The sequence below is a fragment of the Triticum aestivum genome, chromosome 2D (assembly GCF_018294505.1).
Source record: "Triticum aestivum cultivar Chinese Spring chromosome 2D, IWGSC CS RefSeq v2.1, whole genome shotgun sequence".
NCBI classification, from domain to species: Eukaryota; Viridiplantae; Streptophyta; class Magnoliopsida; order Poales; family Poaceae; genus Triticum; species Triticum aestivum.
This window is the reverse complement of record NC_057799.1, coordinates 105225086-105246604: the sequence shown is the minus strand read 5'-3', so window position 1 is coordinate 105246604 and position 21519 is coordinate 105225086. Positions and strand designations below refer to the sequence as shown.

Genomic DNA, 21519 nt, shown 5'->3' with positions numbered 1-21519 from the left:
ATTTCTAGTCACGCAAATCAAAATTATCACCATATTCTTCGCAAAAAAAAATTATCACCATATGAAGAAAAAATCGTATGAATCAAAGGGGCGTATTCAATTATTTTTTCACAAGTGGGGATCGCGAAAATACGGGGCTAGGCCACTAGCCAGTTCCCAGTCTGAGCCGAATTCCGGCCCAAAACCACACGGGCCGGCTAAATAAAGCCCCTTCGTTTGGTCGAAACTGCAGGCCCCCATTCCGACCGAACGACACGGCTCCGGTGGCCAGGTAGCGGCGGCCGACGGGAGAGCAGAGGAGACGACGCGGCGGAGGAGAAGATGGGCGACCAGAGCCTGAGCCTGGGCATCCTCATCGACATCGTCGACGAGCAGTGGATGCGCGACACCCTCCCCGCCGACGGTACGCGCGCCCTCCCCTCCCTTTCCGCGCCCGGCGACCTAACCGAGTAGACCAAATCGATCCGCTCACCCATTGGTGTTGCAGATATCCCCGTGCCGCCGGCGATGGCCGTGAAGACCGAGGACACCGAGGACCCAGCGCCCGCAAGTACGCCCGCGCTCCGCCTCCCTCTCTATCGCCTTCTCCTGCGCAGTCCGTGGCCTGTGGTGATGAGTTTTGAATCAATCAATCCCGATCTGCATCCGGGATGCGAACCCCGCTTGCGCTTGGACAGTTGATTGATGGTGTTCTAGGTTAGGCAGTAGGCACAGCCACCGAGCTCCCAGATTGCGATGCTAGGTTTAATTTGTGCAACTAGACTCCTAGAACTGCCATTAGCCCATAGCTTCCCAAACAAATTGAAGGCATTAGGTCATGGGGTTGCATCATGCTGTGGCTGCTTGTTAGGGAAATGTGTCTGTTGTAGGGCATCTTACTGATGAAACTTCCATTACACCAGTGATACGCTACTGTTCCGCTCTTGCTGGTGTGCGCCCTTAGATTCCCAAATCCCAATAGCAGCATGATACTCCCTCTGTAACTTTTGAGTAAGACGTTTTTGAAGTCCATGACAGTGACAAAAAACGTCTTATATCTACTCCCTCCATTCAAAAACAAGTGACGTGGATTTCCTTGAAATTTGAACTAAAACCACATCACTTATTTTGGAACGGGGAAATATATAACAGAAGTGAGCTGCCTTTTTTCACTAGAGCCACATCATAAAAATGCTGTTAGTTCTAGCGCTCTATGCAATTGAGTGTGGAGTTAAGATTGAATTATTTATCACTTGTAACCATCTACTCTCACACCAGGATTTTCTGGGCTGCCTTATTGCACTCACATTGGCGTTTAACATGGATGTTTAAGTTTGTTGATTTATTTAGCAGTAAACTATTAACCACGATCAAACGCTTGGCCCAAGCCCGACTGGAGTTCATGGTTTCTGTTAGCAAATTTTCTTTATAACCTATTTCAATTGATCAAGTAATATTATTTCTAATGCAATTTCAAATTGTCTCCCCGTGATGAAATGTTGACTGTATGCTTGCATCTTTACTCTTTGACGAAACTTGGAGCGTAAAAACACCTTGAACTCAATTTTTGTAATATGAATGTCTGCTTGATTGCTAGGCATAAGTACCACTGTATTACATTTTTGAGCAATACAAATGGTTGAAGTCGAATGCCTTACACTATTATGGTATCTTTTAGAAATTTGAAATGTAAAATCTTTCCTATCTTTATGGTCAATACTCAACAGCTGGTATAATATTGCAATTCTTGATAGGAATTATTTCATACCAAACAGATCAGGAAAGCCAGCCAGCACAAGGGGACGTATGGAGGGATTTTGCCTTGGAGAATATCTAACTGCTTATGATCTAGTACAAGGTAAGAACATTGCTGGTTTAAGCGCAAGCTGACATGGTACAATGATTCATTAATGCAGCATACAAACACCCAAAAATGCTGTTAGGATAAATCTTGTGCTCGTCAATAGTGATCATTATTCACTATCATGTTTTTCATAAAATCATAAGCATTTTCCATACGAAGTCTATTAGTTTCCGTGCATAGCATCTTCTTGGCTAGATACTGAACTTTATGATGAACATATGCTGTCATGTGGTTTGTGTAGCAGAGCCCGTCGCTAATCTGTCCATGGTCTAACTTGGTATGAACTGCAGTGCTTCAAGGGATCAAGATTCTGCTGGAATTCTAGGAGCTGCACGGCGGACTCTGGCCTTTGTAGATATTTCTTAAATCCAGTGGATGAACTAGTGTAGTGTATCTGGTTGAACTGTACTGTGTCATGGCAATATGTAGATGCTCCAGATATTGGCAGCATGATGGTATTGAACATCGTCAGAAACTAGATTATGTAGCCAGTTCGTAATTCTGGAGGCGATCATTTGAGAAGTTTGGCTATGTACAAAGTTCCTGACATATAATATTTGTTTGCTGTTGTTTCTTAAACCGCTTTAGTGTCGTCACTCACCTCTGAAGGCCAGTTCAGCTTGGAATGTTTGAAACATTAAGGCATTCTTAAATTAAAGGGCTTGTGAGAGTGTGGGGGGCAAAATTACTTATATTGTATAGCTGTACAATACAATGACAAGGTCACAGTTTGATCATGCATTTCTTTAACTTGCAAATAAAATTTAATTTAACATTTCAAACTGCACACGCAAGGACCAGTAATTCAACAATTCTGCTATAACAACATCTGCTGCATTTTCAAAAAATATGGCGATCTCTTACTTCAATAACTAGACTCATTCATGTTTGTTATGAACATAACGCTATGGACTGATATATCACATTCATTCAGCAATGCAGTAATTTTCGAATAACTCGTTTCTAAATGCATAAAAAAAGAACTCCCTGAAGTGTCTTCAGGGCATAATCTTTCAGTAGCTAACTAGACTCCATAACACATGCCACGGCGATGTAAAGAGGATTGCTTGATGACAACACATCCAAAACCTGCTAACCACAGCATCACATAATAATGTCTAAAATGAGACAGGTATAATATAACTTGGTGCCATTTCAGGCATCGGACCACTTGTAAAAATGTTGATGTATAGCAGATTGCTTCTAATCTTCTGATGAAACGGTTGCGGCCTAAGGGTTTACTAAAGTAGAAGGTTACATCCTACGCTGCGACAGATGAGGGCTACATCTCCATGCCATGTCAAAGACAAAATACAAGACAGCTACATTTGATATGCTAACATATACCCCGTATGGTACAACTGCTGGAGCTCCACTGATCACAGGTACAATGAGTTGGCAAACATGATACCCCGGCGCAAGCTCTCGCTCGCCAACCCAAACTTCTTCTCAAGGTTTACCTCCCCAACGGCTTCAGCAGCAGCTTTTAGCTGGTATAAACAGAGTCACACAGTCAGTTAGGTTCGAGAAGTAAAACAATGCACGTCTACTTCTGTTGACTATGTACAGACTTGGGAACAGGAAAATGAAGTGGTAGGCATGCAGAAAAAGGCATAGAAGAATGTGGATGCCAGTCACAATTACTATAGTCAACCTCTACGGAGGCAACATAGTCAACCTCCACAGAAGCAACATAGGTATGTGGCTACATTTCCTTGTACAGAGGCAACACAAGTCAACCACTACATCCAAATAAATACCAGCTACTTACCACGCCAAGCAAGCTATGAAATCAGGCAGTACGAGTACGACAATTTTAGTTGGTTTAGCTTTTTTTTTGGTGAGTAATTGAGTCATGGAATGATTTCGGCTAGACTTCAACTTGTACGTCATATTCGGCAATGTCACAGTATTAAACTTCCTCGACACGGATGCACATTGATCCGAAGGGGATATTCAAAGGCAGACAATTTTTGATTCACTTGCACATTGATCCAAACAGGACATTCAATGCCAGACATTCTGATTGTCCAAGTGATTTACTGCTTCCTTTCCTAAATAGAGTATGTGTCGTCTTACAAAGCATGCAGTCAAACTTGTATAGCTTTGACTGTTAAAATAATTATAAATATTGACATTGGTAGGGAAAATAATACTTTTAGATTTTTCATGAAAAATAACTTCACAAAATGAAAATTTCCATATTTTTTACAAGCATATACATGTATAAAGTAACAGTCAAAGATGTATGTTGGAGACCATATCAATGTCCCAAACAACATGCATCTGCGAATGGAGAGAGCAGGTACTGGTAGGGCGTAGCATACGCAACACATACCTGATTTAGAAATTCATCCAGCCTCCTAACTAGCCGTATGATGCTTCCTTCAAAAATGTCAGTCATTTCTATCACCTCTCCAAAGGTCGCGCCCTGTGTGAACATGATAATCAGGAATCGATATAGAGGTAAAGAAACTGCAACAGAATTAACCATGTAGAGTAACATTGCATCTGATGGGGTGATTAGGCATGATAATGATCAAATGTCACAACTGGAAATAAGATTTTATCAATGGCTGGAAATTTCCAAAAAGACAAAAAATGTATGACATCACAAACTGCACATGCATAGTCTGACCAACCTTTGACCAGCAGTATATGACATCCATCAGATAGGGTTTACAAGTTGATTCAACGTATTCCTCCACATTTACGTCCAATTTGCATTCTCGTTGTACCTAAAACAAGAATGAGAAATCAGAGATCCCACTACAAGTATAAGGACTAGTGAGATAGTAAATAGTGGTGATACAACAAGTATGTATGCACCTCAGCTATTTTTCTGGCAGCCTCCGAGAGTTGCATCATTGGCTTAGAAAGTTCATTTCTCAGGCGTATTTGCTCACTTGACTTCTCACACGGTACAAAGCAGCTAACAACAGAAGCAACTTGATGGTGATCAAGTTCATTAAATGTACCTAGTCACGTACAGCATATTAATGAAATCCTGAATATAAAGTACAAAAAAGAAACTGAACATGGTATCATATTAAGCAAGTACCGTTGAACATAAGTTCAGTGATAAGCAGCTCATCCCCAGTGTCTATTAAACAGGCAGCACGTCCCTTTAGCTGGAGAACACCATCCGTGTCAATGTGACCAAGCATCTTCAGAACGCGAGACCGGTTCTTTAGTTCATCCCTAAATTTTTGCAGCTGAATGGAGGAGAAAAGCGTAAGAACACATTTAGCTCTGTACGAACGATCAAGTATACAAAGAACTAACCAACCTGTGAATCCCGCATCTTTGACTTTAGTTGTTGAATTTCATGGTTCAGTTCAGCCTTTCTTTGGTACCATGACAGTTGCTGCTCACTTTGATCAGACTAAGACACAAAAATAGCAAAAAATAAGTGGGTCACAGTACAAAAGGACTGGACATTTCTTAATTGAAAGGTGATGACAAGGCATACCTTATTAAGTGGATGAGAACATAATTTCTGCTCGAGGCCATCAAGTTTATGAACCAAGTCAACTAATTCAGTTTCTTCAATACCCATGTCCTATTAATTGTATCAGATTATATCAGAATATCAAAGAGATCACTTTACAATGCCAGATGATAAGAAAATATGCTCCCAGGAACTGGACCAGCTAAATACGACAGAAAAAAAAATGACAACAGAAGGTAGAGCACAAGAAGACATCAACGGATATTGTTATTTGAGCTATTGCATCTGTGTTCTCTGCCTGTGTATCATGCATGGGTGAGTGGCATGCTAAGTGCCAAAAAAATGTCCATCTAAATCCTGATGAGATATTTTGCAGCGTTTCTTTTTTTGGAATTTCCGCTCTCTAGACAGAAATGTCACTTGCAGTGCAACATTAACAAGATTAAAAAGCGGCATCATGTAAAAAGAATTTTCACCGTAATTGGATGTAGCTTTGGAAGCCCTTGGGGGTAACGTTTTCCTAGTTCTTGAACTGCAAAGAGTATGTTTTGCCTCGCTTCAGGTGGTCGTAGATCAGTTGGAATGCTGATTCTAACGCTGCTTAGACCAGATAATAAAGGTAATGGTACAGGCACCTGCATAAACCTCAGCATTAGTCAAAAATAGTTTTGGGATAAATGACCATCATAACGCGAGTCCAGTGAACTGAAAAGATATGCCACCAATTAAAACCCTTGATCATGTGCTTCAACTCACCACATGCATTTCTCCCTTCTCCCCTTGGCGAGGTGGGCATGGCTTTGAACGTGGTCCATTGGCTCCATTCTCACTTGAACTTGAAGAACAATGAAGCAAGGTATCCACTATATAGTTATTGCGAGGTGCACTTAATGCAGGGGGGAGAGTACTAGATGCTGGAGGTTTCTTCACAACATTTACGACCACACCCCACCCCCAGTCTGTTGAGCCATCTCTGACTTTAACCTGCCATGAAGCAAATTGCTCTGAGTGCAAGGGAATTTGTGCAAATTTTATAAAACCAACATCATAGTCAAAACAAAGCTGCGGTTCAACAAATAAAATAAAATGGTGAACATAACTAGATACAGCATACCTGCTGTAGTGCTGTCAAGTTCAAATATATCAAGCATTAATGAACATGTATATCTCATCCTCAAGAAAGAACAGAACCTATGAGAAATAGAGTTACGTACCAGCCTTCCAGGGACCAAATATAACAAAGCTCTCTCTGGTCTAATCATCTCAGACATGATTTTCTTTTCAAGTTCAGATATATCAAGCCCTAACTTGTGATACTCGGCAAGATCATTCTGTACAGAGAAGTGTTAAGACGTTAGTCAAACAGAAGAACAGTTATGCATTGCTACAATTAAAATAGCATACCTCTCCAGAAGAGTCCAGCAATGTAGCTTCATTTTCCAACTTTGTAATCTTCTGAATGACTTCAGGTAATGCCTGAAGAGCAAGGGAAGCTAATATTTGACATTGCCAAGGAAATGTCAGGAGAGGCATCTATAAGAGGTCCTGAGACAAACCTTTTCATACTGAAACTGGTGGAATGAATTCCGGATCACATGTTCAGCAGTAAATTGGCCCTCCGCACGACTCAGTAAATTCAGAATAGTGTAGTAGCTCAGTCGAAAAGTACTGATGAGAGGCGCTGGTTTACCTAACACCATGTCCTTGATAACACTCATTTCCATCTGTAAATTTAACTCATATTAAGACCAAGCAAAAGTCTGACTAAAGGAAGCGCATGAGCACGCCACAAAAGCTCAGTGTATTTAAGTTGCATAAGAACCACGGCTTACAAAACAAATCTTGATATAGTGTCTTGATATGGAAGGCAATTCAAGCATGAATATAGGATGAAATAAGTGTCTTGAAGGACAGCTCCAATAGCGCAAAGTGAATGTTAACACAACCACTAAGAAGTCAGAACAAATTAAATTTGCATAACTACTGCAACTGCAAGCTAAGTGAATATCAATATGAGAATTAAATCCAAATATGAACATGGAACGCCATCTCTTGGGTGGACAACTTCAACAGCACAAAATGACACTCAACACAACTACTCAGAGGTGAGAGGTTGGAACAGGTCATATATCTTTCAAATGTAAAGTCTTAAAACACATCTTAACTCACTGCATACGAATAACGATGAAACTGTTATAGTTTAAAACTTTAAATATCAAAACTGATAAACATCTATTGCAATGAGAACCATGACTAGAAGTGAAATAGAAACCATTTGCATCAGACAAAAATAAAGCAGTTATCAGTTGTCACATTTCATTATGCTTAATCAACCCAAAAAGACAACTGCAGAATCTGGATAGGGATGCATTTGATCAAATCATTGTATTAAATGAAGAGTTCATTAGGCTTGTTCAGTCAACAAAGAGAAAACAAAGCTTCTTGCATGATCATAGTGCTTTATAAAATTTATTAAATAAAACAAAGATAGTTGCAACAGAAGACTGCACAGCCTTACCTTCTCATCAATCATTATAACACAAATACCACGTGCATCCATGCCACGTCGACCAGCTCTTCCACTCATCTACAAATGCATACAAAATTATAGTAAGAAGGGCTTGTACAAAATTCAATCAACCTAATAAATCTATCCATATGCCCGACTTCTCTTCATATACAAAATATTTACCTGTATATATTCTCCAGAAGCAATATAGCGGTTACTATCACCGTCCCATTTCTTGACAGATGTGAAGACAACTGTTTTTGCAGGCATGTTCAGGCCCATGGCAAACTGAGGAAATAACAATCATTATCAATCAAATGGTGCTCCTAAAGAGTGTAAGATGCATTCCAGAAAGTATAAGACAATAGTTCTCTGACTTTCCGTAGTTCAAAAACAAAAAATAGAAGTCCATTTGAGGAATGTAATTCCAAGTTATACTACATGTAAAGGGACAAAATAAGTATAAGGCCAAGCGGGTAATCAGGGTTAAAGGGCACACCGTCTCAGTAGCAAAAAGAGCTTTCACAAGACCTTCTTGGAAGAGCAATTCCACCAGCTCTTTAATTAATGGAAGCAGTCCAGAATGGTGTACTGCAATACCTCGTTTAAGAAGAGGCAACATCAACTCTATAGCAGGTAACCCTCTATCTTCCTCACTTAAACAGAAAATAGCACTACGGAAAACCTGCTCGATGTTATCCTTTTCTTCCTGAGTGTTGAAATCAAGTTTTGACATCGACATGGCATGGTGCTCACATTCTCTTCTACTAAAGCTGAAAATTATGACTGGTTGAAACTTGCGGTCCATAATCATCTGCAGAATTATAATTCAATCGAAATTAAGCGAGGATATGAGTGGAAAGAATTAAACTAGGTATAAAACATCAACAACTAAACAGTGAATACTGAAAAGTAAGACGTAATTGCGGCCTAGTTTCCTAACCCAGTGAGTGGTGAATTACAAAATATCCATGCAAGCTGAAGAAAGTGTAACCATCTATTGTTGATAAATTTAGAAAGCACAATAAGTCCAGAAATTATCTTGCATACAGTATGTCAGTGACTGCCTACCTTGACAATTCTGTATATGTCAGATGTTCCAGAAGCATTTCCACCTTTTGCGATTCGGCCACTGGCTTTAGGCCCACCGCCCTTCCTCCCATCTGGTTGACTAGGTTGCTTTGCAAATGTGTCTTGCAGCTTTAGAAAATTATCCTCCCTGAACTGACCATTTTCATCCACTACAAGGTAGAGACCAGACCCACCTATTGGGAACACATAGTGCTGTAGCGGTGTTGGCCTGAAGTCTGTGTACACCACATGACAAGGCTGCTTGTGCAGATTGCATATCCACTCAGCGAACTCGGTTGCATTTGACATGGTAGCAGAAAGAAAGACCATCTTGATGGCAGGGGGCAGGAAAACTATACTCTCTTCCCACACAACGCCTCTCTCACGATCCTTCATGTAGTGGATCTCATCAAATATAACCCAACCAACTTCCTTGATCACCTCGGAGCCCCTATAAAGCATCGCCCTCAGGATTTCTGTTGTCATGACCAGGCAAGTAGCATTTGGCTGAAGCGTGACATCGCCAGTCATCAATCCAACATCAGAGAACTCCTGAGTAAGCTCCCTGTACTTCTGATTACTCAGAGCCTTCAACGGAGAGGTGTATATAACCCTCTGCTTGTCTCTGAACGACATTGCAATGGCGTACTCAGCGATGGCCGTCTTCCCCGCAGAGGTGTGAGCCGAGACCAAGACAGATTCGTTCCGCTCCAGGCACGCGATGGAGATGCTCTGGAAGGGGTCGAGCTGAAACGGGTATGTCTTGGCCATCTCCCCATTAAACGCAGGGTTTGAAAGGGTCCCATGTACGGCCTCATCCTTGGACATATCGTAGCCGTTGGGGACAGTGACCTCATGGATGCACGACCGGGCAAGGTTCGGACGCTTGGCAGTCAAGCCAGGCAGCGACTGCTGCTCGTCCAGAACGGCAGCGGAGGAATTGTCCTCCGAGCTCAGCTCGGGTGCTTTACGCTTGCTGGAATTCTCCACCTCTTCCATTTCTTCGATACAGCCTACCTTATCAGATCAGGAACATGAGTCAATTGCAGCAGGATAACATCAGAAACATTTAATTAACCCCCTAAGAGGAAAGAAAACATTGCTAGGAGCAGCGCTACACCAGAATTGCCACTTAAAATGTCAAGAATGGTGTGGATTTAGCCAGCTTGAAAGATTCCAATACCACGGTACCAGTAAGAACAAACTCTAAACCACAACAGTACCAAAAACAGATTATGTGTCCCAACAGTGAACAGTGGGCGCTTTCGTACGCGAACTGAGTGGAGTGTCTCAGAAAGTTCTCAATTTAATTCCCCCCAGCCATATACAGAAATTAGCACTTCACCGCATCAAACATTTATAATTAAAAATACACAGAAAATTGCCAGAACAAACGGACCGGGAACATAAAAGCGAAACGAATCAATTCCGGCAAGATACGCTAAGCAGGGGCAGGGGCGGATCTAGATGGCGCACCGGGTAAGCGCCCGCACACCCAGCATTTCTCGAGGTCAGGGGTTTAACTAAACATGGATGACACGAGCTCATACCTCAGAGACCAACGGCAAAAATTGCGGACGGGGCTGGGATGGCAGGGAGGCGACGAGCTTGAGCGGCAACGGCGATGGCGGCGGCGCCCGCGAGCGAGAGGCGGAGGGGTTGGCCGGTTGAGGGTTGGGGGTTGAGGCGTCGGCGGTGACGCTAAGCTACGGCGCGGCGGCAGCTCTAGGGTACAGGGGAAGAGGAGGTTTTTAGAGCCGCATTGGGGCGGCTTGGAGCCTTTTTTTTCTCTTGGTGAAGAGACGTGGGCTTGGAACATGAGGCCAGGAGAGGAAGTCTAAGGGCCTGCTTTGATGGCGCAAAACTAATGCAAAAATACGGCCCGGGAATGTATCTATGCTCTGGGTTTCGAAATTAGGACACTCTTCTTGGAAAATTGTGTGTACAATGCAAAAACTATTTCATCTAAAAAGGTGTAAAAACTGTTTACTGCACCCTACTGTGCGCGGCTATGTGCCGCTTAGGGCAAGAGCGCTTATCTGGGCGCTTAAACAGAAAAAAATAAATACCAGAATTTTTTTAAAGCACCAAGCGTCATCTATCCCAACGCTGGGCGCTAACCATCGGCGCTAAACATTGGTAGAAAATAGCAATCCGTGTGTCATCCGATCGGCTAGGACCATTTTTCTAGCCCCCTCTCTTAGCGCCTAGCGTTGGAGATGCCCTTAGTGCGAGGCACCCCGCTACGCCTACAGGGTGTGGTGGTGGTCGACCTCAACTCTTTTGGGACTTTGTTAGTGTCTTTGTTGTTGTCATTGGTTTTCCTAGTTCACCGGAGTGCTTTATTACTGTCAGGGCTATATGTTGTTTGTACCGATTCCTGGTAGAAATCGCCTATGGGCGACGTCTAGTGGGCCGGCCCAGTAGTACGGATAGTTCGATGTGCGTTGTATTTTTTAATTTCTTTGGTTTTATTTATTTTCACTGGTTTTCTTAGTTTTTTTCTTCATTTTGCTTTGGTTTTCTTTGTTTTCTCCTTGGTTTTTGGTTTCTCTTTCATCGTATATACTTTGTCTTTTTTTTGTTTCTTTCTTGATTTTCTTTGTTTACTCTGGTTTTTTTGTTTTTTGTAGGTTTTTATCGGTTTTATTTTTCAAAACATATCCACTTTTTTCTCAGCACATATGTATATTTTAGAGCACCCATGGAACATTTTTATGATACACGATGGACATTTTTCAAATACATGATGTAAACTTTTATAAAAATACATGTTTTGAACACTTTTTTGAATTCATGGTAATAATTTTGCCAAATACACATTGTACACTTTTCTAAATGGCAATAAACATTTTTGCTAAACTATGCAAACATTTTTTGATTGTATAAACATTTTGGAAAATTTTCATAGACATTTTTTTGCAAACACGTGATTATTTCCTTAAAATGTCATATACATTTTTATAGTGAAAATAGACATTTTTTAACCTATGAATTTTTTTTACATTTTATATAAATTTTCAAGAGATTCATGAATTTTTTTCAAAGCATGAGAATATTTCCATAAAATGTCACGTACATTTTTTAATGGTACGGAACATTTCTTTTACATTACGCAAACATTTTTTACATTGGATACACTCAACCTCCCATTAACCAACCATGTGCCTATTTTTTCATATAATTGGCTTTCTCTTTAAGATACTTGATACTTGGCAACCGCTAGGTATTTGCTGCTTTCATTTACTTTTGTATAAAACATGCAACAATCACAATTACTGCGGGCATTTTATACTAAAAAAATTCTTGATCAAATATTGTTTCCAGATGATTGTGGAATTGACAACTCAACTGCTAAAAATTATAAGTATTCTCTGGCTCCAACCATGTCAAATATAAATTAGGGTTGTAATGCTTCTCAATGGAGAGTAATGTGATCCTTTGCACTTGGGGGATATCAAGCACTTTCTGGTGTCGTTGTCAGGTAGCGTAGATCTATGTACTAGAAGGGTTGGGTGTGCTTTGCTGCACCATTGGTGTTATTGGGTTTCTTAAAAAAAGTTACTCACTCGGTTTCAAAACATAAGGTGTATTACTTTTTTTTAAAAAGTCAAACCTTTTAAGTTTGATCAAATTTGTAGATAAATAAATCAGAATCTATAATATCAAATCAGTATGATTAGATTCATCTTGAAATAAATTTCCGTACTTTTTTGTTTAATAATGTGGATGCGGTTTTTTTGCTCTGAACTGGTCAAAGTTAAAGAAAATTAACTTTCCAAAAAGTAATACCCCTTGTATTTTGGAACTGATGGAATATTTAGTTTGACCGGTGGGGAGATGATGGATTTGTGTTTTTTTTATAATGCGGTGATTTGATGGGTCTTTCGTGATGTGGTTCCGTGTTATCCGCTAACCAACGTATGTTTATGTGGGGAAATTTCTGCGTCAGTGGTTGCATGTACTATATTGGTGCTACAACATCACATGGTGGTGCTTCTTTTTTCTAGGTGGTGGGAGGGTGCGCGGAATTGATGTGTTTTTATAGGCCGGTTGCTGCTGATTGACTTGAAAAATTGTTGGCCCGGTCAAAATCATATACTTAATCCAAAAGTTGAATACCTTAATTGCATGAAAGAGCATCAAAATTAGGGAACATAGGGAATTAAAAGAATTGAATGAGAGAGCTTCTTGAGAAATTGTTGACCCGGTCAAAATCGGGTGACCCAATTATAAATTCAACACCTCAATTAATAGTGAGACCTTAAAAATTAGGAAGCATAGCCTATAGTATAAACGAATTGAATGAGAGAACTTTAAAAAATTGTTGACCCAGTCAAAATCAGGTGACCCAATTTCAATTGAAGACCTCAATTGAATGTGGTCACTTTAAAACTAGGGAGCATAGTGTTATAGATGTATGTATAAGTCAACTTGGGAATTACTTGTTTACTGAATTCATTTTCCATCATGGGAACAACTCAAGACTCGAAGGTAAAAATTGTGCCTTCAAAACCAGAACATGTTCTTGATTCATCATTAGTTTTAAATTAACTAGTCACACCACCCACACGTCTATGTGCACCTGATACACAATCCAACATGTTAGTGATGATCTTATACTTGATATTGCTTATATGGGTTCTTTGGAGAATTTTTAGATATGTACATTTATAGAGCAAAATAACTTGATGAGGCTGCTAATGCATCCACTTCACAACTTAGGGAACCAAACACTCCACGTACACCCATTGTGTATGATTAAAACTTTGCTACATCTTTTGTGAATTGTGAAACTAATAATGATCTTGATGCTAGAATTGGACTATTTAGAAGGAGAGCTTTATGGGAGATGTTTATCCCCGACAATGAATTGTGCGCTTCTACCATATATTTTAAAGATAATGCTAGTGGATTCTCTGTTGAACCTGATATATATTGTTGAATCAAATGGGTTCAACGGTAGGGAGTATGAAAATCCTTACGATCATATAGTGAAGCTTGAGGAATTTGAAATCTTTTTTGCTAAGAAAGGCATGTACCTTCACCATTACACGCCTAAGTTATTTACTTTTTCACTTTGAGGTGATGCTAAGATATGGTTCAATTATTTTCCACCTAGAAGCATAATCAACTTGGAAGAAATTGCTCATGACTATTTGCCTATGCAAAAGCTGAATGTTATTGCTAAAGAAATTGCTGATTGCACTACATGGGATTTTACTGCAAGACCATTTTAAAATCCCATGTAATTTTTTGCCTATGCAAAAGTTGAATGTTACTACAAGACCATGTAGTGTTTAAATAGCTCATGTAGTACCCTTCTCTCTTTATTCCTGCAAGACCATTTTAAACACTACATGGGATTTTACTGATTTCACTCAAGCAAAAGTTACTTTTAATAATGAAGGAAGTGAACACACTGTTTATTTCCCAAGGAATGCCAAAATCAATGAAAATAAATATTGTCCTCCGTCAAAGTGGGTGACGATCATTCATATTGGAAGTTCCCAATTTCAAATGCACCCTGTATCGAATAATTATGGTTGGAACCATGCTCAAGTGGAGGTAACACAAGCATATAACTGATTTCGTAATCCATGAATAATTGCTAAAAATGCTTGATCACCCTCCCTAATAGAATCCTTGGTGATTACAAAGTCAAAAGTTTTCAATATTTCCCCATCTGACCTACATGTACCTTTTATTTTAGTTAAAGCTTTCAAGTAGAGTTTTTACTGTCATTAAGCACCTTTATTAAATAATAAAAAGTGGTCAAAATAAAATGTAAAAAATGATCAAAAACCATTTTAGTGCACAAATAAATAAATGAGCACCGGTGGCACGTGGAGGCCCATCCAGGACCTCCAAAAGGCCCACACGATGGGGCCAGATCGTTACGGTCGAGGAGTGGCCGCCTGGTAGAGTTGTGTGGGGCCCACTAGCCACCCACACAAGGGCTTGGGCATGGGAGGTTTCTTCCACCTTCCTCAAGCATCACATATTTTTCAAAAAAAAATCCATACTTTTCTTGATGCACATTGTTTATCTTCCTCTCTCACCAAGTATATGTGTTGAAACTTTGGGGGATTACTCAATGGTATGTTTCTCCTCCACTCATCCTATTAGAATTTTGATCAGTGTCGTATATCATGCTATGTTTTCTACTGTTGTTAAACAAGAAAACGAGTTTGCATGATGATTTGAAATTTTCTGGAGTAGTTATGATGCATGATATAGTCACTATAAGCTTAGTGGAGCTGTTTCCCGCATTTATTAAGAACAAGTCTCACATTTTGGTGATACGTCAAAATTTTCAGAATATGGACAAGCTCAAAAGTGTTATTAATTCATCCTTTCGGAGGGAAACTAGAGCTTCATCTAGTAGCCAAACACGGGGAAGAATATTAATAGTCCCTGCTATATAGGCGGTGGGACAGAGACCGACTAGGTAACATGTTGGATAATGTTCAGGTGCTCGACTGTCAGCTCGCCGAGCCTCCTAGCAGTTGATTCCTCGTTTATGAGGATTCATGTATTGCTTTCCCTTTTTCTCTTTTGGGCATGTCTTGTGTTGTTGCCCCAACAAATCTCTTATTTATTTTTCCTGTACTTGGCTAACTTGGTGTATGAACATGGTTGATGCTTTATCTATAAAGCGGAGCGAAAACGTATTTAAAAAAAATGGTGTACGGAGATGGTTGATGCTTTATCCATAAAGCAGGGCGAAAGTGTTTAAAAATAATATAGTCGAGAGAGTAGCTCAAACAGATAAATACGATCTTCAAGTTCCTTGCACTCTCCACATAATCTTGTAACAGAAAAGTATTTCTTTGCGCACAAACGTGACTTCCTCTCGTTTCCTCCCCTAACCCTAGGTGGCCAGGGCAAACTTTTTCCTCCAGACTTCACCGGCGAGCCCGTGGTTTCGCCTCCCCTCTGCTTGCCGATCCGATGGCGGGGAGGAGAATCTCGTTGCCTCTGTTTCGGTTAGTAGTTTAAGTTAGGGTTTTTTAGTTCTCGCAGGTGCGGCACTCGGGTGGATGACGGTGCATCTTCTTTGAGTTTGTCTTCCGGGTTTCGATCCTCCTCGAGTTCGTCCATTTGGACGTAGTCGACGGAGCTCCGGCGTAGATTCCCGCCGTCTCCTTCAGGCTGTGAGGTTAGGGTTTCTTGTCATGTGGTGAGATTTGGTGTCAGGTGATTCAGATCTATGCAAGGGCTAAACAGCGACGAATGCGGCTCTAGGATGATGGTCCTTATGGGCACGTGCATGAAGACTTACTGGTTGTCATCGATAAGGTCAAGCCGGCTACGGTAGGGGAACGACGCATCGACGGCTCGTTCTGACGGCAGTAGTGATCGTTCGGTTGTCTTGGAATCTCGATGTAGTTTTTAGTATGTTTGAGTTGTATTTCCGTGAACTTTTACAATAGATCCGATCATTTCCGTAAAAAAATAAAAAATAAATCTTGTAACAAAAGACGGTACAGATAACAGCTTGTGCAGCACAGTGGAAGAAGATTTCTTTTTCATTCTTTCTGTACTTTGTTGTATTCACTGTAGCATTGCATCTCTCTCTCCCTCTCTCTCGTTTGCATCTTGGCCAAGCTGTACTCATCGTGCTGGCTAGGCTCTCTGCATTATTGGTTTGATATTCTTTCTTAAGCTTCAACTTCTGAACATGCCAATTTGGTTGTTGCTGGCAGTTTGCAGGTTTGTCAAACGATGATGCTTAACTGCATGTGCATACTTCATGCGTGCTGCATTAAGAAAAGCTCCAGTCACGGTCACGACATATCAGCTAACATTTTGTTTCAGCTGGAAAGAGCTTTTGTGTTCTGAGAATTATAGCCCTGACATGGATGCCAGGCAGGCACCATCTATTTCTTTTAATTTTGTACATCGACGTCTTAACCATATTGGTCAAAGTTCCTCACATGTGCCAACAAGAAGGCAACAAAAGGAAAATACCGGATTAGATGTAGATGCCATCCCTGAACAACTAGCTTCACATTTTGGTCTTCGTTTTTTATCTCCGGCACCAAATACTCCCCCATTTCCAAATTAATTGAAGGTTTGGTTTTGTCTTAATTCAAACTTCTTTAAATGTGATCAAGTTTACAGAAAAATTAACATCTACAAAATCAGATTAGTTTCATTAGGTTCTTTATAAAATATATTTTCGTATTTTTGATATTAGATTTGTAGATTTCAGGATATTTTCATGTACCATTGGTCAAAGTTAAACAAGTTTGACTTCAGACATATCTACAACTCCAATTAATTTAGAACAGTGGGTGTACTGACTTTATAAACTCCAAAAATATGAAATTCTAGAAATGAACTAATTTAGAAGTAACTCTAGAAATGATCATGCCCTTCAAACGAGAAATATCTTAAGGTTATTTGTACACGGGCACATGAATAATCACATTTTTTAACCACATTGGCCAAAGTTCCTCACATGTTCAAACAAGAAGGCAACAGAAGGAAAAAGAAACCCGGATTAGATGTAGACGCCATCACTGAACAACCAGCTTCACATTTTGGTTGTTCTTCTTTGATCTCCAGTACTAAGTACCCCCACAGTTCCAAATTAAGTGAAGGTTTGGTATTGTCTTAAGTCAAACTTCTTCAAATGTGAAGCTTCTTTAAATGGTGTCAGCGTCAGTGCAAGTCACAAACGCTGGCCAGTTTTTAACCAAAGGCCGTCTGAGGGCTTTAACATTCTGTTGTTAACTTAAAAGGATCACAACATTATCATGTAAAAACATCTCCAATTGGATAAATAATCAAGGATTACTACTACCGCTGCCGCGTTCCTTTGATGACATATACATATGATGTGATGTCCTCCATGGCTGACACTAAAATAATGACAGTTTGCGGCTTCACCAGGTATTGCCCCTATTTACAACATGGGGTTCCACATGATTTGGTAACTGAACAAATGCCTAGGCCACTGTATTTTTCCATCTGAAAGGTTGGTCATGGTCCCCACTGTTGTCAATTTCGCCATCATCTATTCCGTTAGTCGGTTTCCCGGGCAACCTTGCCTTCGTTGGAGCTCTACCGCCTCGACGTTCCTGAAATTAGCAATAAGATGATGTTTTCTTATTCATATGTTTCATTGTCTTTACGATCATGAATGTCCAAATCAAATGAAAATCCAGATTAGGAATGTATGCCTTTATTGACCTACATCTCTGTTGTAGGGGAAATCCTCAACTTCAAGCATGTGAATGATCTGTCCAATCTTTGGCCTCTTGGAAGCATCAGGGTCCACACATCGCAACGCCACGAGCAAAGCTTTCTTCACTGCTCTAGAGGCAGGCTTCTGGGGCATCTTTGGATCCACAACCCCCTCAGAGTTTCGGGTGCTCACCATTGTCTTTAGCCAATCAACTAAATTTGCCTGAAAATGTTTAATTATAGAAATAAATGCAGCTAACAAGTTCCAGTAAAAAATGCATTAACAAGCTCATAAGGCTATACAAAGACACATCAATAGCTAACCTCTCCAGGTGGCCTGTTATAATCCACTGGTACTCTACCAGATATTATTTCCATGACAAGGATCCCAAAACTATATACATCGCTTGTTTCATTTAACATCCCAGTCCCCGCATACTCTGGAGCAACGTACCTGCAATGATCAACAACAAATTAGTAACCACTAATTCATCCCACATTACAATATCACCATAGGTGCAGGCAATGCAGAGAAACTAACCCGAAAGTTCCCATAACTCGTGTAGTTACGTAACTTCGCTCTGAGCCTAAGAGTTTCGCAAGTCCGAAATCGGAGAGCTTAGCATTCCAGTGCTTATCAAGAAGGATGTTGCTTGCCTTGACGTCCCGGTGAACCACCTTTGGTTCAAGCCCCTCATGCAAATACAATAACCTACACTACATAGTGTGAGATGTTTACGTGACTAGGCAAAATGTCACCAATAATAAGAGTTATCCAATCTGAGCAACACGCACCCTTTTGCTGTCCCTAGTATGATCTTCATCCTATGTTCCCATGTAAGGGGGCTTACAGGTCCAACGTCCCCGTGGAGCCATTGTTCCAAGTTGCCGTTATCAACATACTCGTACACAAGCATCCTAAAAATAACAGAATGAGCAACACTTACATCGCCACGATCCATAATTGTTGATTCTACAACTCACCAAAGTAATCAAATAACGTGCACGAACAACAAGATAATACCTTTGATTCCCCTCGGCACAATATCCTAGAAGGCGCACCAGGTTCTTGTGCCGAACACGCCCAATTGCTTCGACCTCAACCTTGAATTCTTTCTCCGCCTGCCCCCTAACAAGTCAAGAAAACAAAATTTTCATTAGTTTGAGTAACACACTAAACATTGACCAATCCAAGCCGGTCCTAAAAAGTTGAACATATACATTGAAGAAAAACCTATTTTTAGTCCGTCAACTAATCGACAAGTTTGGGTTTTGTTCCTTAACCCCAAATCCGGGAAACTTGCACTTCAACTTTTTAAACCGGACATTTTTTGTCCCTCAACCTAGCCAAAGCGTGCTGACTAAGCATGGGGTTGACAGGTCATCGCACACCTGACACCTGGCAATATCTCTCTCTACCCTCTGTCCTTGTCATCATATCTCTCTCCCCCATAGGCATTTCATCGAGCAGTTGCAGTGCGCTCTCGCTCGCACCACCTCGCCATCTGCACTTACTCCTCCCAGCCGATGTCCACAAGCCGTGGCGGTGCCACCGGCACCAGAGCCGACGAGGAGATGAACGCAATCCAGCAGGCGACACTGATCACGTGGGCAACGGCCGCGCGCAGCGCCACCAGCCGCATTGAAGCTACTGGCTACGAACATACCTGAAATTACTGAACCTAAGCTGCAGCTCATATAGAGGCTTTTCAATTTGGAGCACCCACAAATTCAAATTCAAATTCAAATCGGCGAGGGTGTTCTCGAGTGATCCATAGCCAATGCAATTCACAAATAGTGACAGATATGATATTTCAACGTTGGCAACACCTTCATCCGAGATGACAATTTCAAGTTACTGTAAAATTTTCAGAGCGAGTTCCATGAATAGTAAGTTGCTGTAAAATACCTGTTGTTAAGCAAGTTCTTGACACCGACCTGCGTGCCGTCCTCGAGCACGCCGTGGTACACGATCCCGTACCCGCCCTCGCCGATCACGTTCTCGTCGGCGAACATCTCCGTCGCCGTCTCCAGCTCCTCGAGCGTGTACCAGTGGCCCCAGCCGAGGCGCGACACCTCCGGCGCCGCCTTCGGCGCGTGGTGCGCCGGGGCCGCGCCGTCCCCGCTCTCGCAGGTGCTGCCCTGCGACGACGGCATCCCGCTGCTCCGGTGGCTGTGGTGCGGGGGCTGCTCCGGGTACGTCACGCGCTGCTCCTTGACCGATGGCGGCGGCGTTATGGGGGACTGGAGCACCCGCGCCAGCGGCATCTTCGCGGCGGCGGCGTGGGAGGGGGCTTCCTGGATGCCCTCGGGCGCGTTGACCTTCCTGGCATCCTTACTCGGAGGCGCGGACGTGGGGAGGTGGTGGGCGGGGGTGGTTGGCCGGCGCCGGCGTGAGCCGAGGAAGCAGAGGACGGAGAGGAGGACAAGGAGCAGCACGGAGGCGGCGCCGACGGCGATGGCGAGGAGCACCCACAAGCGCAGCCCGAACAGCACCGTGCTCCGGGACAGCTCCGACTCCGACATTTATGGGAGGGAGCTGCCCGAGCAAAGGTACCACCACTCTGCAGCTTCTTGCTCCCCTCGGATTGCTGGATCTCTGGCCGCGCCCGGAGCAATCAAGCCGCAAAGATCATCGGACTCTGCCTCGCAAACGGCCAGATGCTGGACACGGCGGCACGGGAAAGGGAGCGGGGAGGAAGAGGAAGTTGATCGGGGTGGGTGATCGGGTGCAAAAGGGAAGAAGGGCCGCAGCAATGTGGTTGCGAAGATTGGATTTGCTCGCTGGGAAAGTGGAGGGCGGTGGATGGCTCGGTCGGTGTCGGCGTGATGAAAATTCAGGATTACGGTGAGGCGAGAGAAAAAGAAAGATATGGTGCAGCCGGTGGTTGGTGCGATGGAAATTCCGCGGCGAGCCAAGAAACGCGGGGAGAAGATTACCGAGCACGGGTAGAAGGTTGGTGAAAATGATGCTAGTGCTAGTGCTAGGCTCGAGTGATGGACTGAGAATGACAATTGAAGGGAAGAAGGTAGAAGAGGGTGGGAGCGAGAGGAGTAATTGGGAAGTAATGGGAGCACTGCTGCTTCGTATGCATGGGAGGAAGCCGGGCGCAGCGTGAATTCAAAGTGTGGAAGAAGGAGAAGGGAGGCAAATGTTTATTTAGGTGTGGATTGCGGTGAGGAGTGAGTGTCTGCTGATATCCTTTCCGCCATCTGCCGAAGGAGCTGTCATGGGGATTGGAGAGCAGGTTGCGACTTTTCTAATCCTGTTTTTTATTTTTACATCCAATCATTTGTTTTTGCAGGGTGATTTGGATCCTTTCATGAACGTTACACTGCTGCTGCAGAATGGACCAATAGCGGTGAATGATCTGGAAAATACCCATATACACCCTATATGAGCAATAAAAATTAATAATTACAAAAAAGTGAAAAAAGTTTATAAGTTTT

General features: G+C 42.0%; 3 protein-coding genes across 5 annotated transcripts; 1 reads left to right on the top strand and 2 right to left on the bottom strand.

Annotated features, from left to right (window-relative positions):
- Positions 1-202: 202 nt before the first annotated feature.
- LOC123051963 (anaphase-promoting complex subunit 13) lies at positions 203-2422 on the top strand. 2 transcript variants are annotated; one of them, XM_044474978.1, is made up of 4 exons: positions 203-403; positions 488-550; positions 1734-1837; positions 2134-2422. In XM_044474978.1, exons 1-3 carry the CDS (start codon positions 322-324, stop codon positions 1814-1816), a joined length of 228 nt encoding a protein of 75 aa, XP_044330913.1. In that variant the 5' UTR covers positions 203-321; the 3' UTR covers positions 1817-1837; positions 2134-2422. The 2 variants fall into 2 exon arrangements, with proteins under 2 accessions (XP_044330913.1, XP_044330914.1); XM_044474979.1 differs by having other exon boundaries at positions 204-403; positions 1755-1837.
- A 556-nt stretch (positions 2423-2978) lies between these two features.
- LOC123051960 (DExH-box ATP-dependent RNA helicase DExH10) lies at positions 2979-10704 on the bottom strand. 2 transcript variants are annotated; one of them, XM_044474976.1, is made up of 17 exons: positions 10425-10704; positions 8875-9887; positions 8303-8617; positions 7987-8091; positions 7813-7881; positions 6851-7018; positions 6699-6770; positions 6509-6625; positions 6051-6278; positions 5771-5929; positions 5316-5405; positions 5133-5228; positions 4905-5058; positions 4673-4821; positions 4486-4581; positions 4182-4274; positions 2979-3333 (listed from the first exon to the last, which is right to left on the bottom strand). In XM_044474976.1, exons 2-17 carry the CDS (start codon positions 9871-9873, stop codon positions 3223-3225), a joined length of 3021 nt encoding a protein of 1006 aa, XP_044330911.1. In that variant the 5' UTR covers positions 9874-9887; positions 10425-10704; the 3' UTR covers positions 2979-3222. The 2 variants fall into 2 exon arrangements, with proteins under 2 accessions (XP_044330911.1, XP_044330910.1); XM_044474975.1 differs by having other exon boundaries at positions 8875-9891; positions 10425-10647.
- Positions 10705-17642: 6938 nt separating this feature from the next.
- Positions 17643-21212, bottom strand: LOC123051959 (probable serine/threonine-protein kinase At1g01540). The gene is made up of 7 exons (XM_044474974.1): positions 19979-21212; positions 19094-19198; positions 18865-18987; positions 18611-18781; positions 18394-18523; positions 18080-18292; positions 17643-17963 (listed from the first exon to the last, which is right to left on the bottom strand). Exons 1-7 carry the CDS (start codon positions 20593-20595, stop codon positions 17832-17834), a joined length of 1491 nt encoding a protein of 496 aa, XP_044330909.1. The 5' UTR covers positions 20596-21212; the 3' UTR covers positions 17643-17831.
- Between the last annotated feature and the right edge of the window lie 307 nt (positions 21213-21519).

Bases quoted from the DNA above. Each gene is read 5' to 3' on its own strand.
- LOC123051963 (XM_044474978.1), top strand. From the start codon at position 322: ATGGGCGACCAGAGCCTGAGCCTGGGCATCCTCATCGACATCGTCGAC. The intron at 404-487 runs GTACGCGCGCCC...TTGGTGTTGCAG, and splicing joins CGACACCCTCCCCGCCGACG to ATATCCCCGTGCCGCCGGCG. The intron at 551-1,733 runs GTACGCCCGCGC...AATTCTTGATAG, and splicing joins CGAGGACCCAGCGCCCGCAA to GAATTATTTCATACCAAACA.
- LOC123051959 (XM_044474974.1), bottom strand. From the start codon at position 20,595: ATGTCGGAGTCGGAGCTGTCCCGGAGCACGGTGCTGTTCGGGCTGCGC. The intron at 18,293-18,393 runs GTTAGCTATTGA...AAACATTTTCAG, and splicing joins ATAACAGGCCACCTGGAGAG to GCAAATTTAGTTGATTGGCT. The intron at 17,964-18,079 runs GTAGGTCAATAA...TGCTAATTTCAG, and splicing joins ATTTCCCCTACAACAGAGAT to GAACGTCGAGGCGGTAGAGC.
- LOC123051960 (XM_044474976.1), bottom strand. From the start codon at position 9,873: ATGGAAGAGGTGGAGAATTCCAGCAAGCGTAAAGCACCCGAGCTGAGC. The intron at 6,279-6,508 runs GTACGTAACTCT...GCTTCATGGCAG, and splicing joins ATTTGGTCCCTGGAAGGCTG to GTTAAAGTCAGAGATGGCTC. The intron at 5,229-5,315 runs GTATGCCTTGTC...TTTGTGTCTTAG, and splicing joins GTTCTCATCCACTTAATAAG to TCTGATCAAAGTGAGCAGCA.